Raw genomic sequence first — 16269 nt, 5'->3', positions numbered from 1 at the left:
GACAGTCTTCTGAAGGAAGTTTCGGAAGAAGTATGAAGATGAATGAAAAAGAAGACTGGTTACGTCACATGAAGTAGAAATGACGCACCCAGAAGAGATGCCAATGAAAAAAGATGATAGACCTTATAGAATCTGATGGTGAAGTAAAGAATTGAGCAACGCTTCATGTGCGGAATGAAGATTGCACGTGCGAAGAAGCACTGCGAAGGAAGATTCCAGAAGGCTTACCTGGCCCAGTGTCAAGAGTCTTGGCCGCTAAGATCCTGGTTATCTACTCGAAGATGCAATGAATGTGAGCAGCGAGCCGAGCTCCCATTTGAGGTGTAATGGAAAAACACTAGATGTGCCAGGTTTTCTTCATTTAATAGTATTAAATGCAAAGAAGGAGCTCAAAATGTGGTCTCTAGTCATAGTACCAAAATCACCACATATGCTCCTGCTACCGTAGCAAGAAGTGCTAAAAAGCTGACAGCAGATCTCTGCCCCTATCTTGAGAACCCATGCCTAGCACCTCTTTTCTCGCAAGACCCAAATATCTTAGCTGATATATTAAAGGACACAATCTCTCAAGCAGTCAACACCATTGCCCCACTAGAAGATGAGAAGGAAAAAGTCTTTTCACTCAAACTCCTGGTTCACGGACAAGCTCCAAAACCTATGTAATATCAAACGGCAGGTGCAAAATAATTGGCAGGCTAACCCCTGTGACACTGCCAAAGAAAGCTTCAAAACCATCACTAAAAAGTACAAAGATGCCATTTTGATTGCTAAATCTGATGCCTATAATAGATGAATATCCGAAGCTAACTCCCATTCTAGAGAACTCTTCACTATCTTTAATGAACTCTCAGACCCTCCAATATGCACAGACGATATTATTAAAGATGAGGCATGGTGCAACAGCATACAAGCTGCTATGCAAAATAAAATAGACCTGCTACAACACAAAATTCTAAACCACTAAAAAACCCTTCTGAACCAGAACAAAAGCCAGACAGCACAGACTCTGCCCAACAGCAAATCTATCAACTTCCCCAAATACGCATTTAAAGACATCTCTGAAACATAAGTCATAGACATTCTTAAACACCTCAAACCATCGCAATATAAGGGTGATGTATGCCGCCCACCCCCAACATTATTAAGGATTGTACCGAGCATCTTGCCCCTCTCCTTACCGCCTTCATCAACTCTTCCTTTAAATCGGGCATTGTCCCCGACAGCCTTAAGGAGGCCAAAGTGCGCCCCCTTTTTAAAAAAGCCTACACTAGACCCTTCCCAGCCTAACAACTACCGTCCCATTACAACAGTCCCATTCCTGCTCAAAATACTAGACAAAGCCGCACACAACCAGATTCAACTTTATTTAGAAACCAACTCCATCCTAGGAAAAAGACAGTCAGGATTTCACAAAGGGCACAGAACTGAAACCGCCCTGTTAGACCTAAAAAAATCAAATAACTCAAATCCTAGAGAACGGTAAGCACGCCCTCCTCCTCCTCCTCCTTCTAGACCTATTGGTGGCGTTCGATCTCGTGGATCACAAAACCCTCACCACACACCTCACACATGATGCACACTTCTCCGAGCAAGCAGCTACCTGGTTCACTTCCTTCTTAGAAGGTAGAGCAATGAAGTCTTTTCCAACACAGCTAATGCAGCTCCCACCACTATTCACTGTGGCGTCCCTCAGGGATCTTGCACTGCCTCCACGCTATACAACCTTTTCACTAAGCCCCTTTTTGATAAACTGGATGCATTTGGGATCACATACACTAACTATGCTGACGATGCCCAAGTGCTCCTTCCCCTTACCGGTTCCTACACTCAAGATGCCACTACCCTTCAGCAAATCTATGCCACTATACAAGCCTGGATGGCCACTAATGGCCTCTGCCTCAATGAAGACAAGACGGAGATTCTTATTCTTGGCCAAAAATCCACCTTGGCCAAACTAGACTGTCTCTACGCCAACTTCAATATCGACAACTGCATCATTCCGGTGCGATCATCTGTTAAGACTCTAGGTGTCCGTATAGATGCTACACTGTCCATGAGCAAGCAAGTCGGCACTATTGTCACTGCCTCTGCCCTAAGCACCAAACTCATCAACTCCATCAAATCCTTCTTAACTAAGGATAACTGTCTCTCTAGAGCTACCATAGGAGCAAAACTTGATTATTGTAATGCACTACTTGCCGGTACCTCCGCGAAAAACATAACCGGACTCCAAATCACTCAAAATAACTCACTTAGAGCAGCCCTTAGTATACCTAAAAGACCATATCTCACAAGCAAGAACATCTGTTCGCTTGCTCCCAGTCAAAGACTGCATCACACTTAAAATTCTTACCACCACGCACAAATGCATCAACCTCACTGCACCTTCCTACCTCTCAGACACCTTATCTAGATCCACCTCTACCAGGCCTACAAGAACATGCCACACCAATCAACTCACCATTCCGTGTGTCTACAGAGCTAAAGCTGGAGGAATAGGTTTCCCCATACGTAGCCCCCAAGTTATGGAATGCGCTCCCCTCCGCACTAAGAGCAGCAACTGATCTCCCTGCATTTCGCAAAAATCTGAAAACTGCTCTCTTTAACCTCTTGCTGCGCTACAAACTAACTGTTCTACTATGACTACATTATGTTTACCTGTTCTGCTATCTATGTAACTAAGTTGTGACCCTTCATTGTAACAAGCGCCACAATGCTTTCGAGCTGTTGCGTGCTATACAAATCCAAATAAATAAATGGTCAAATGAAAATGGACTTTGGGGCGAGCTACTCCGAGACCAGAACATAAGGCCATTCCTTCACTCCCTTTTAATCTCTGGCACAGTGAGCCTTTCCAAGGCCGAGTTGAAATGCATTAATTGAATGGCAGTCCCGCAGGAGTGATGTTGGATATTGGGTGGGGAGGCATGACCACGCCAACCCCGCAGCAGTTGGGGTACCAGATTGCGTGCTGCTAGCAAGTGGAATATTCCCAAAGGGTACAGGCGTGCCAACCAATTGTAGAGGGCCACGTAGCAAGGCGCTGCATAGTTTGAGAAGCAAATAGAAAGTTGTGCATTTTCATGACACGGCAGATGACTTGCACTTGGGGTGGGCTTAGTTGTCCATCTGAACTTAGAGACCCAATCGGGATCCCTGCCCTTATAGAAAGTATGCTTAGGTGTTCTCTTTAAGCGTATCACATCCCCAGTAGGTTTTGTTTTGCCATGTAGTATGTCGTTACTTATGACACATTTTTAGTATAAAGTTGTGTTTTTTCATGTAGTGCTTCGAGGAACTCTTGAGAGTAATTACTGTGCGGCGTACGTTGATGTCCGTTGTACTCCCTGTTTTAACAAGTGTAAATAAAAGTCGGTCTGATTTTTGAGACACGATTAAGATCCCATCCATCTCGGATACCGTTACCCTGTCTTAAAGGACCTCTGGGTTCACAGGGTGCCAGATTATCTCGGAGCAAAGATTGTTTCCTTAGGGATAATAGACAGTGAGTTTAGTTTTCTGTGGTACTGGATTATTCCGCTAAATGTTATGAAGTATATTTAATGCTTTGAAATAAGTACAACAATTTAAGGATCTGGGAATTGAGAAGGAGGCAGTTGAAAAGGTTTGTGTTCACTGAAGGAAATATAAAGGTTATTGTTGGAGTAGATTTTCCTTTTTGTGTGACATGCTATCCACCTGTGAGTCCCCCAGCACTTTTTGTTGGACCACTGGAATTTTGACTAGTTCTCTTGAGTGAGTGGGAAACGTTTTCAACACTCCCTCCATTCTTTTACTCTGATTTTGGGAACCCTTTATACCTCTTTTTGGTTTTTCTTTTTAGACTAATTCTTTCCTCCACTTTTCTGGCATTTTACTAAAGCCGCGACCGCACTTTCTGTGCAGTGTTGCTGGGAGCTCCTAGAGCTTCCACTTTAGTGTTTCTTTATTTTCCCTTGGTTAACTTGGTTCAAGGCTGGGGATAAGTTTTATCTTAACTGTATTTTCTTTTGCGAGATCAGCACACCCCAATTTGTGTGGAGTGCAGAGGCGATCCAATGTATCCCTTTTCTTGATTCTCCAGTAACTTTTTGGTTACAATGGCAAGCTCTCTGTTTAGGCTGGTGGCAGTGTATCTTTTTGCGTGACTTTTTGTGGACTTTTGTTGCGGGCTGTCTTCGCAACTGCAGTAGGGGACACAAGGGTCACCATTTACCCAAAATGATGACTGTACTTTTTAGCACTGAACAAGATTACTTGTTCTTTCTGATGTCCTACCTTTCTGGTGGGAAAGGACTTGCTGGTCCCTTTTGTCTTTGTCAGGCTTTCTAACGGAAGACCATGAAGGTTCTCTGAGTGACTGGCAGAACAGGAAGTGGGGGAGGTGACCGAAACTCCCCTTTCCTTTGTCCTGCAGTGTGACTGACTGAAACCAGTTCAGCCTGGCTGTCACCATTGGGCAACCACCCCCCAGGTTTGAATGGTGCATGGGTCATGATTGCTGGACTGAGCCAGTGTTCGTGGATAAATTCAGAGTTCCTGGCACTAAAACTCAGTCGATCACTGCAACAGAAGATTCCGAAGGACGACGCTGCCAGCAACTTCCAGCGACTGCCAATGCCTGGTGAGGAACCACTACTGTTCTGACCAACCTTTAAGCAACAGGGAAGATTATGAACACGACTTCCTCCCTTGGACTGGTGAGCCTAACCAGTCCCAAGACGAACTACAATTTGCACCATCTCTGGAAGAGCTGCGACCTCCATGGCCTGCCATTCACCAATCATCTGGGACCTGCGCTGCATCGCTGTTCACCGGAAGTGCTGTTGCACCTGGAGCTTTGTGGGCATCCTCCTAAGCCTACAGTGAAACAAACCAGCTCCCCCATGTTTCCTCCCCAGAGACGAGGACTGCTTCAACAACAATCTTTCATCCAAGCCTGAAAAGGGCACCAACAAGTCAGAAGCGCGAAGAACCTCTGGTACTCATCCATCTGCATGAGCTGTGTCCAGATCCACCAAAGTTCCTTTCTTCTAACGCCAAGACTGAGAAACCAGTGACTGGGTATGCTGTCGCCTCACCAGTGGGACCATCCTGCAGCAACTGTTTTCTTCGCTTGAGGGTACTTTTCTGCTGCTGGTAAAACCTACCTGGAGTCTGCTTTTTGACTTTTGATCCAGGGGGCTGCAGATAGCCTGTATTTCACAACCACTCCAGGCCCTCATAAAGAGAGATTGGGCATACACACCCCTTTGCCCACTCCATGGCCCCATTAAAGATAACATTGGGGGTGGACAACCCATTGTATTCTAACCCTGCCTTACGACATTGGTCCTTGGGGCAACCCTTCAAGGAAACCGCTTTGTTTACTCGATTTGTGAAACCTAACTTTTACTTGCCTACAAAACCCAGAAGAGATCCTGTTTGACTCTGCCACTCTGAACCTGTTACTCCGTTTCCCGCCTTTTCTGCTCAACCCCTGGTTACTGGTGGCCCAGTGTTCCCTCTGTTCCAGCCGGTCTTACCATGTTCAAAGTTACTAAAAGTTATTAGTTTGGAAAAGTTTGCTTGTATGTTTCAGATGGTTTTACTATGTGATTTGTTACTTAAACAGCTATTCTAGTGTGTCTACAACTGTGATTCATTCGCCAAAGAATATTGCACGTGTTCTTCTATTTTACTGTTATCGTACTTACTTGATTTGAAAGTTACAACTGTCTGCCTTTGTGTGTGTGTATATTATATATATATATATATATATATATATATATATATATATATATATATATATATATATATATATATATATATATACTTTTTTAAAAAAAATATAACTTCTAAGTGGATCAGTGTTTTCTTGGACTAAGTGTATGTTCTTTTTGTACCTCACTACATCCCTCCTCCCTCCTTAGACCAAGCCTGGCTGCTCGCCATTCTACCAAACCTTTGTGTGGTGCTGGCTAAGCCCTAATACAGTAACCCTGTTCACCCATGGTTCCTAAGTGCTGTCCCAGACGGTACTTTTGTAAAATGCCCCAACAATTATTTGTTCCAGGAATTGTGTGCATAATATGGATGTGCGATTTGGGGAAGAAGTTAGTCTGCAAACCACTTCAGCCTTACTCTCCTTTCAGAGAGCATACCATATACCCAGTATACAAGCTGTTGTGTGGTTAGCAGGGGCAACATTAGAAGTGGTGTTAGCCAGCGCCGCAAGGAACTGAACATAGGGAAACTCACATGAAAGATCAAGGACAGTGTGAGTTTTTCGCAATCGTTCCACCCTCCTAATGTGCTGAAATTGATTTTACCCTTCATACCTAAGTTGGATGAAATTTGAGGAATACCTTTACACTTTTTACATCATTCCGTTGCACAGTTTGTTTACGGTTTATATCCTGAGTGCACAATATGAATGCTGAACCAAGCTTTATTTATTTTTTTTTTTTTCTGTGCATCACAAAAATGAGTGCTTGTTCTGCAGCAAGTAATTGATTTTTAGAATTGGTCTCGTCAGAAGGAAATAATGTGCAATATTTAATGTGCTCGAAGAGAACATATTGTGCAGTGTATGTTTGCAACCTAGCTTAATTAAGCTAATGTTTTGCATGTTTATTTTGCCCTCCTATATGCACCCCATGTAAATTAGTCGGACTCTTCTCTAAAAGTATTATTGTCCACCACAAACTGCTCTACACTGACATTGAGCAATCGCAAGTGTTTTACCCAGTACGTGCTTAGTTATTGAAGTTGGGTTTAAATCCCTTATTCCACGTCTGAATACGCTATACAATTGGTCTTAAAATAATTCAAAGCTAACATTTGTAATGGGATTGCTTTCAGTGTTGTGCTGTAAACTACAGTTGCCTTGCAACATTGATGGGATGTAGCTCAGGAGGTATACCACATGTTGCTTGCAAGACAAAGTTGCAAGCGTTCCTATTAAAACAGAATTTAAATAGGAGAAAATTGTGATATTTGAAGTTTGTCACTTCCAAAATACTTGTTTGATGGTCTAAAGTCATCACAAAAAGGAGGCTCGTACAATCATCTTCAGCAAGCCGGACTTCTAATCAAATAGCATACAATTTTAGTCTTTTGGTATATTCTAAAATTTTCCGATTCATGTATGGTGACAGATGGGTTTTTAGTATTTATTGCATTGTTTTTAGGTAACCTAATATTGCTGCAAACCACTGTGTTTAAACAATCTTATTTATGAAGTAAGATTTGGATGACAATGCACCACCTTTATTTAATAATGCAGGACGTAGAATAGTGTTTTTGTTAAATTAAGTTGCCCTTGATTTTAGTTCATATAGTTAAACCATGCATACATTATTCATGTAAACTTTTGAGCATTCGGCATTTGTCTCTTTTCATTGAAAATATGTCATAACACTTTTTGGCAAGATGTTTATAGTGACTTAGTACAAAGTGTGAAAGTAAATCAAACGGTGAATTTCTTAAATTGTCATAAATGCATTGAATTAAAATTATGTTCACAAGATCTCATGTTCTGTATGTTTCATTTTTCTCCTATGAAATGTCTTTCTTTTGCTGATTATTGATGTTAATTTCATGGTTCAGGTCCTAGATGGCGCATACTAAATAAAGACTATCCAGAACTAATAAACTGCAGATTGTGCAGCTAAACCTATTGTGTTTTGTGCAGAATGGCTGTTGATGGAGGGTGTGGGGACACAGGAGACTGGGATGGTCGCTGGAACCATGTAAAGAAGTTCCTCGAACGATCCGGACCATTTACGCATCCCGATTTCGAACCAAGCACCGAAGTGAGAAGCATATGGTTTAAAGACCCACATTTTATATAGTGTTGTAACTGTAGCGCTAAGCTCAATATTGTGTTAATCTGTTTTGTTTCTTGCATAATTGCTGCATGATTCTTTTTCCTTTACAGCTAACCTAGTCGTATTGATTATTTTATTAATGTAAATGCATTTCAGTTGTTTTGTACAGATGTGAAGTATGTTCTGAAGTTATTTTATATTGATGTTTTTCAGTGTAACATGAAGTCTTGCATTACACATTTTGTTTTGGCCTGTGCTTTTTAGTTTCCCAAGTTAAAACGTCTTTCGAATGGATTGCCCTCCCACGTATTCCTCCTCTTATGATAATTCGTTATTGGCAGCTTTGCTGCTTCAAAAAAAAAATTTCGCCAGAGGGCGCTGGGCTCGAGGTCGTGGCGTCGATTGTCCCTCGACGGGCTCTGTACCTTGTCGACGTCACTGATGGTATAAGTAGCTCGAGCCGGGCCCGGTGGCTTCAGTTCCGTTTTTCCGATTGCTTCGCTCTCGAATGGCGCGCTTTGAAATTTTATACTGAAAATGTCGTCTTCAACACCCAAGACTGGGTTTAAAAAGTGTATCGACTGTGGATCAAAGATGTCGATCACAGATCATCACCGCGTTTGTCCCTGGTGCCTCGGTTCTAATTATCGAATCGGCGACTGTGGCTCATGTCCGTCAATGACGGAGAAGGCCCTTCGTGAGAGGAAAGGTAAACTGGCGGTGGGGAGGGAAGCTTCCAAGGCCTCTTCGAAGGCTTCGGCTAAAAAAAAACATTAAAAATCGAGCGATTCGAAAGAATCGGATCGTCATCGACACTCTAAGAGATCTCGATCTTGTAGTAGATAAAGGCACTCTTCATCTACCTCTTCTAAGAGTGAGAAGGAGACATAGATCTCCTTCATCTTCAGATTCATCGACCGAAGTGGTACGATGCCCGACAAAATCGGATTCCCCTAGAAAATGGGAGGCATTTCGAAAGAAGATGGAGGTATTTGAGAATGCGGCCTCGACCCCCTCCCCCCCCCTCAAAGAAACCTCAGAAGAGCCGTACCCCTTAGATCCATTGGACGACAAAGGGAAGTCGGGGAACAACTGTGGTAAAACCCAGTAGTATAGAGGATACTAGAAAAACTCGAGTCAACGCCAAGTCTTAGACTCTTCGAGAGTCGAGTACCTCTCCGATACCATATAAGAAACAGAAGTTGTCAAACTTCCACGACTTCGTCGACGCCATCGGCGCCGGCAGCTTCGACATTGAAGCCAAAAGCGTCTTCGACGCCTGTGTCGAAGCCTTCATCGGGGTGTCGAAGATTCCTTCGACACCTTTCGAAGAATCCTTCCATTTCTCGATGAAAACTCAGGAGGAACAGAGGAGATTTACTCTATTACCAAGATCTGACTTTTTTTCAGCCTGTCTTCGATTTATGAAGAACCTGGCTCTGAGGATGAGGAAATCTCTCCTTTTTGGGGTGCAATATGGCACTAGACAAGTTCCAGAAGAACTTATAGACCCAGAATCTAAAATGAGGGACCTGAATGAGACTCTACATTCTGCTACCGGCATTGACACGTCACCGGAATTAGTTTGCTAGACCTGACCATGCAGAACATGCAGATTCAGGGTACAGGAGTCTGATGAATAGAGCGATAGAATATATGGGCTGGGGTAGAACTTCACCCACTTTTGAATAGGACGATATGATGGACATAATTGTTCGGGGTCCTTGGAAGGATCCAGTTCTCACTTTCTATAGGGCACTTCAGAGAACAGTGGAGAAGAACTGGGAAAATCCTGAAAATATTGCTGCTGTAAACAGTAATTTTCCAGAAAAATATAGACCAGCTGGTTCTGATCCTGAATATTTAAACAGACATCCCACTCCAGAAAGTCTGGTTATTCAAGCAGCATCTACTTCAAGACAGACTGCATATCCTACTATTCCCCCCGGATAGAGAGGATAAAAAAAGTTGATGCTTGGGCCCGTTAAGTTTTTACTTCAGGTATTATGGCTCTTAAGTCAACCAATGTTACCTGTACCCGGGCCAGGTTTACCCATACCCTGTGGGACTGCATTTCAGCGGCGGCTGATCATATTCCGGAAGGCGAGGATAGGGAAGGCTTCCTGAATATTGTCAGACGGGAAGGAGGCAATGGGGGAATGCCTCCAGTTTGGACTGGATACTGCTGATAATATCGGCAGATCCATGGCTGCGAACACTGTATTACGCAGATTTGCGTGGTTGAGGAAGTCTGGGTTTGCACCAAATGTGCAGGCCAGACTTCTCAACATGCCTTTTGATGGCTCGAGGCTGTTTGGTAGTAAGGCTGATGAAAGCCTAGAAAAACTTCAAACCTAAAAAGCGGCAGATAAATCTCTTGGCGCCTCCATGCATCAGTTTCAGAAACCCTATTCCGGCTCTTCTTCCTGGAGGGGTCGTTCTTTTCAGTACTACTCCTCTTTTGGTAGAGAAAGAGGACAGGCTTTTCAAAGAGGCAAAAGTAATGTCCTTCGTGGTGGACGAGGAAGAGGTGCGAAACCAGCCTCGGGATCGGCATCTTTACCCTCAGCCGCTCCTGCAGCCGCCTCCAAAGCACTGAGACCTTGATACACGAAACCCCAGTGGGAGGCAGGATCTCTCAGCATCTGAAGGAATGGCGGGGCATTACCTCAGATGCTTGGGCACTGGAAACAGTAGCTCAAGGTTGTTTCCCCATCCTAAAAAGGCGTCTGAACCAACCACCGGGAATGTCAACATTCCAGATCCGCTCCTGTTGCAGGAAATTTAACCCTGCTAGAGAAAGGTGCTATAGAACAAGTACCTGTAGCGGAGAGGAACAAGGGTTGGTACTCCCCATACTTTCTCATCCCAAAAAAGGACAGAGGATTGAGACCCATCTTGGACTTAAGAAACTTGAACAAGCTCCTCAGAAGGACAAGTTCAAGATGGTGACCCTTTCTCAGATCCTTAAGGCTCTCCAACTCCAAGACTGGTTGGTATCATTGGACCTTCAGGATGCTTACTTTCATGTGCCAATCCATCTCAAGCACAGAAAGTACCTGAGGTTTGTGATTGGCAATTCTCTATCAGTTTCGAGTTCTGCCATTTATGTTAACCTCCGCCCTGAGGGTTTTCACCAAATTAATGGCGGTGGTGGCAGTGAGTCTCAGGAGAGGGGGGATTCACGTCTACCCCTACCTGGGCGATTGGTTGATCAGAGCACGTTCTCCCGAACAAGCTCAGGAACATCTTTCGATCACCTGCCACTTCCTTCCCAAATTGGGCTTCTTCCTCAATTTCAAGAAGTCCCACATGGTACCATCCCAAAAGCTCCAGTTTATCGGAGAAGTCTTGGATACTTCCTCGGGAAAAGACTCGCCTCCCGAGGTGAGAGCTCTCCACATTCTGCAGATGTTAACAAAGTTCCAGAATGCCCAGCATCTACCGGCCTTCGATTTTCTGAGGTTGCTCGGCCTCATGGCATCCTGCATTTTCCTAGTACCAGAGGCCAGATTGAGAATGAGATCCCTTCAATGGGCCCTCAGAACTCAGTGGTCCCAGTTCTCCGGGAATATGTCGGATCTTCTGCAAGTTCCGAGCGCAGTTTCTCAGGATCTACTATGGTGGGCTTGCAACGAAAACATCCTCAAAGGAAAATCTTTTTGCCAACCATGACCGGAGATAACAGTAGTAACGGACGCCTCACTCACGAGGTGGGGAGCCCACACCAACGATCAGACAATCAGCGGTCGTTGGTCTCCATCGGAGTCCAAACTACACATCAACCTATTGGAGCTGAGGGCAGTCAGACTAGCGCTGAAGGCCTTCATGTCCTCTGTACAGGGAAAGAATGTCCTGATAATGACGGACAACACAGTGGCCATGTACTACCTCAAAAAGAGAGGAGGCGTAGGGTCACTACCACTGTGCAGAGAGGCAATGCAGCTCTGGTTCTGGGCAATACGAGAAGGAATCTCTCTATCGGCAGTTCACCTAGCCGGAGAGCAGAACACGGCGGCAGACGCTCTGAGCAGGCAGAGCACAGTTTCCCACGAGTGGGAGGTAGCTCAGGAAGTCCTTCTGGAGAGCTTCTCCCTTTTGGTGAACCCCTCAAGTGGATCTGTTCGCTACCACGATCAACCGGAAGTGCAAACAGTACTGCTCAAGGGAATTTCCTCCGAGAGGAGCTCTAGGAGACGCGTTCGTAGTGGAGTGGAAGTTCCCACTTCTGTACGCATTTCCTCCAGTACCTGTGATTCCTCAAGTAATCAGGAGGTTGAGAAAGTTCAGGAAAACCATGATCCTAATTGCCCCGGATTGGGCCAGGAGGACGTAGTACCCGGACCTTCTGGATATCTCCATCTGCCCTCCAAATACATCTTCCGCAAAGAGAGGATCTTCTCTCGCAAGAGGAACGTCAGGTTCTCCATCCAGAGGTCAAGACACTCAACCTTCACGCATGGTTTCTGAGATGGTGAAGATACAAGGATTGGGATCTTCCGGATGATGTTATGGAGATTTTGCTTTCGGCCAGAAGGCCAGCAACGAAATTTATGTACCGGTGTCGTTGGAATAAGTTCAGTGACTGGTGCAAAGATAAGGATGTGGACCCTTTTCAATGTGGCACCCCAATGGTGCTTTCTTTCCTATTACATCTAACCAATCTGGGGCTCCAGATCGGAACAATTAAAGGATATCTTGCTGCACTATCCATTTTCAAGCGCTTCTTGGAAGAGGTTTCCTACTTCAAAATTCCATTAATCATTCAATTTCTGAAAGGGCTTACTAACATATACCCTCCAATACCTTTTCATGTTCCAACTTGGGATTTAAATCTAGTACTTAAGTTTCTAACTTGTATACCTTTTGAGCCTCTACACTCTTGTCCCTTGAGGCTTCTAACATTAAAAACTGTCCTTGTGGCCATAACATCAGCCCGCAGGGTTAGTGAACTACAGGCTCTCATGTAAACCTCCATATACGATGTTCTACAAGGAAAAGGTAGTTCTTAAAGTTACCACTTTCTTTTTAGCAAAAGTGGTTTCTGACTTCCATTTGTCACAAAATAATTTTACCAACATTTTATCCTCCTCCTCATTTGGGCAAAGAGGAGAGACTGCATAGACTGGACCTCAAAAGGGCTCTGTTTTTACATTTCAAGAATGTCAATATTACGTCAAGATGACCAACTCTTTGTACGTTATACAAGTCATAAATTGGGACGATCGGTGACAAAACAAACCATATCCCGGTGGATCATTCTGGCCATAATTGAATGCTACAGATTGGCGGGAAAGGACCCCCCCAGATGGGCTGCGAGCCCATTCCACTAGATGGGATGGCTACTTCAGCGGCTCTGAAGAGGGGAGTTCCTGCAGCGGATATTTGTTCAGCTGCAACATGGAAATCGATGCATACTTTCATCAAGCATTATTGCTTAGATGCTTCTTCCTCCAATGAGGAGTTATTTGCCAAGGTGGTACTTCATTCCGTCCATGAAAATAGTATCTAGTACTCCCACCTCCAAAATTGCCACTGCTATGGGAGTCTATCATAAGGAATACGTGGGAGGACACAATTCTTTCGAAGAACAAGTTACTTACCAACTGTAACGTTCTTTCAACTGGATGTTCCTCCCACGTATTCCTCATCGCCCCTCCCAACCTACCCCCAGTACAGTTTGCTTTTCTTGCACTCTTCGTGAGAGGAAAGTGTATCAGTCATGAGGCATGCCTGGGTGGTCCTCCAATATTTCATTGAAAAAACAGAACTGAAGCCAACGGGTGCGGCTCGAGCTACTTATACCATCAATGACGTCGACAAGGTACGGAGCCCGGCGATGGACAATCAACGCCACGACCTCCAGCACAGCACCCTCTGCCGAAATGTTTTTTCCGAAGCAGCGAAGCTGGCGATAACGAATTATCATAAGATGAGGAATATGTGGGAGGAACATCAGTCGAAAGAACGTTACAGTTGGTAAGTAACTTGTTTCTCTTTTCTGTTGCACATAAGCAGACAAGCATCCCTATTTTGGTCAGTCCAGCACTGTATTCAGACTCCAGCCAGCCATGGATTGTCAGAGTTTTGGCACTGAGATTGGGGGTTTCTGCAGGTTTATAAATTGGGCACAGCTCGAAAAATAGAAATAATTCTAGCCATGATGGCAGGCGTTACTATGTTTGATTCATCTTGCAGATCTTTGGCCCTACAGGAGCAGCACAGATTATGAAAGTCAGCACGGAAGTGGTGGATTTGCAGCTTTAGACGCATGTTGTCCACACTAAAGCCATGCTTTGTTTTTTGGTATTATTTAGGCACCAAACTGTAGGCTGAGATTGTGTAAGGCCGGTACAGGGGTGGTGCTGCTGGGCTCCTATACAATTGCTGATTTTGAATCGGCATATTTCTGAATTCAACATTAACTATATACCAATATCTTCATTCTCGTTGTCTGAGGCCGTGTTTTTTTTTTAAAGTGTATCAATTTTGGATAGTAATATAGACATCACTCTTTTGTGTGTGCATTATGGTGTAAAGAGAATCTATATGGCATACTGTTGTCATGGTAGTGAAAATGATCAACTCATTAAGTTAGAAACGCACATTTCTAGATGCACTGCACCATGCCATGATTTACTGCCAAGCTGGATCTCGGTGCCCAGCAATACGGGTCACCTAGCAGCCAATATTAACCCTTTAAGTGCCAAGGACGAGATATCTCGTCCTTGGGATTACCTCCCCAGTGCCAAGGAAGAGATAGCTCGTCCTTGGCACTTAAGGGGTTAATGAAGGAGAAAATGTTAGAAGACTTTGCATGGTGAAATGCTGAAATCACCAAAAAAGGCCTTGGCACTGGGGGGGAAAATCCATGGCAGTTATTAACAGTAGCATTGGGTGGGGGTGCCATGGTTGGCACTCCATCAGTCTCCTTTGAATCCCAGGATGTGCCTTCAGTTAAGTGTTTTTTTGGGGGACGATTGTAGTACTTTCTGGTTCCTTCCAGTCCTGATGAAACCACCTATATGTGGAAAACCTCTTGCCTCCCCTCGTTATACTCATTTATGTTTGTGTTTTATATAGCGCTTTACATTATAACAACAAGAATACAATAACAGTAGAAGCAATTACAAAATATGAGTCAAACCAGTAATGCAGCAACTAGAACAATTTGCCAGTGAACATAAATGAGGTAAGAGGGAGTGGAGAGGGGGAGGAAGTGGGGAACAGGAAGTGGAATAAGCTGAATGCAAGAGAGGAGGAGAGGGGACTTAAGAGGAAACTAAGCAGGGGGAGCGGGGGTAAGAAGAGGATCAGAGAATCCGGGAGGGGAGAAGAGATTTTACCGAGACACAAAAGGAGGAATAGGTGGGGATGGAACGGATAGAGAGAGGAAGGGAGTTCCAGTGGAGGGGGGCAAGGAGCTGAAAGAAGCGAAAACGAGAGGAGGCACATGGGAACGGGGGAACAAAGAGAAGGAAGAGATCTGCAGATCCGAGGGAACGGGCGGGAGTGTAGAATGAGGAGAGATATGGGGGAGCAAAATCATGAAGAGATAAAGGGGAATTTGAGTTGGGGAATTAAAGGAAAGCCAGCCAAGATGTGAGAGCGAGGAGGAGATGGAGTCGTGAGGAGAGAGAAGACAGAGGGTACGAAAGGCAGAGGGGTAGAGGGATTTGAGGGGAGCAAGATGCGAAGCGGGGAGTCTGAAGAGGAGAGAAGAACAGTAGAAAAGATGAGAGAAAAGGGAGGAGATTAAATGTTTAGTGGCGTGGAAGGTGAGAGGAGCGTAGTGAAAAGGTGGTAGCGACATGCGCAGGAACTGAGTGAAATACGGTGGGTAAAGGAGACGGAGGAGTCTAAGTAAATGCCTAGATTACGAGCATGGGCAGAGAGACAAAGATTAGCGGGAGGAAAGTGAATAGAAGGAGCGGGAGAAGGATGAGGAATAGTGTTGGAGGGAAAGAATACGACTTCAGTCTTGTCTGTATTGAGAGAGAGGAAAGTGGGATGACATCCAGTTTTTAATGGCAGTAAGACAAGAAGAGAGGTTAAGATGGAGTGAAGGATGAAAATGAGAGGAAAAGCTGGGTGTCATCGGCGTAGAAGTGGTGAGAAATACCGAAGGAAGAGATGTTGGGGGCGAGAAGGGTGGTGTAAAGAGAAATGAAAAGGGCCAAGGACAGAACCTTGGGATACACCATAGTCCAAGGGAAGAGTAGAAGAGGTACAACCACCCCAGGAGACGGTAAAAGAGCGGTGGGAGGGGTAAGAAGAGAGCCAGTTGAGGATGGATCCTTTGAAACCTAAATAGGAAAGAGTGTTGAGCAGTAAGGGGTGATCAACGGTGTCAAAGGCTGCAGAGAGATCAAGGAGGATGAGGACAGAGAATTGCTTAGAGTAGCGAGCAGTGAGGAGGGAGTTGAGAACCTGAGTGAGGGCAGTCTCAGGGGAGTGT

At 44.6% G+C, this 16269-nt stretch overlaps 1 protein-coding gene across 6 annotated transcripts in view; it reads left to right on the top strand.

The window, feature by feature from the left end:
* Window positions 1-16269, top strand: part of UBA3 (ubiquitin like modifier activating enzyme 3) — a 1318404-nt gene that overhangs the window by 205796 nt on the left and 1096339 nt on the right. For all 6 annotated transcript variants that reach the window (XM_069643803.1, XM_069643802.1, XM_069643804.1 and 3 more), the window contains one exon: window positions 7676-7796. In XM_069643803.1, the coding sequence (XP_069499904.1) occupies window positions 7676-7796 (121 nt within the window). The remainder of the gene's footprint in view (window positions 1-7675; window positions 7797-16269) is intronic.

Source organism: Ambystoma mexicanum, chromosome 2p (genome assembly GCF_040938575.1).
Source record: "Ambystoma mexicanum isolate Mex_15411 chromosome 2p, UKY_AmexF1_1, whole genome shotgun sequence".
In the NCBI taxonomy this organism is placed as follows: domain Eukaryota; kingdom Metazoa; phylum Chordata; class Amphibia; order Caudata; family Ambystomatidae; genus Ambystoma; species Ambystoma mexicanum.
This window is presented reverse-complemented; position numbering and strand designations above follow the sequence as displayed.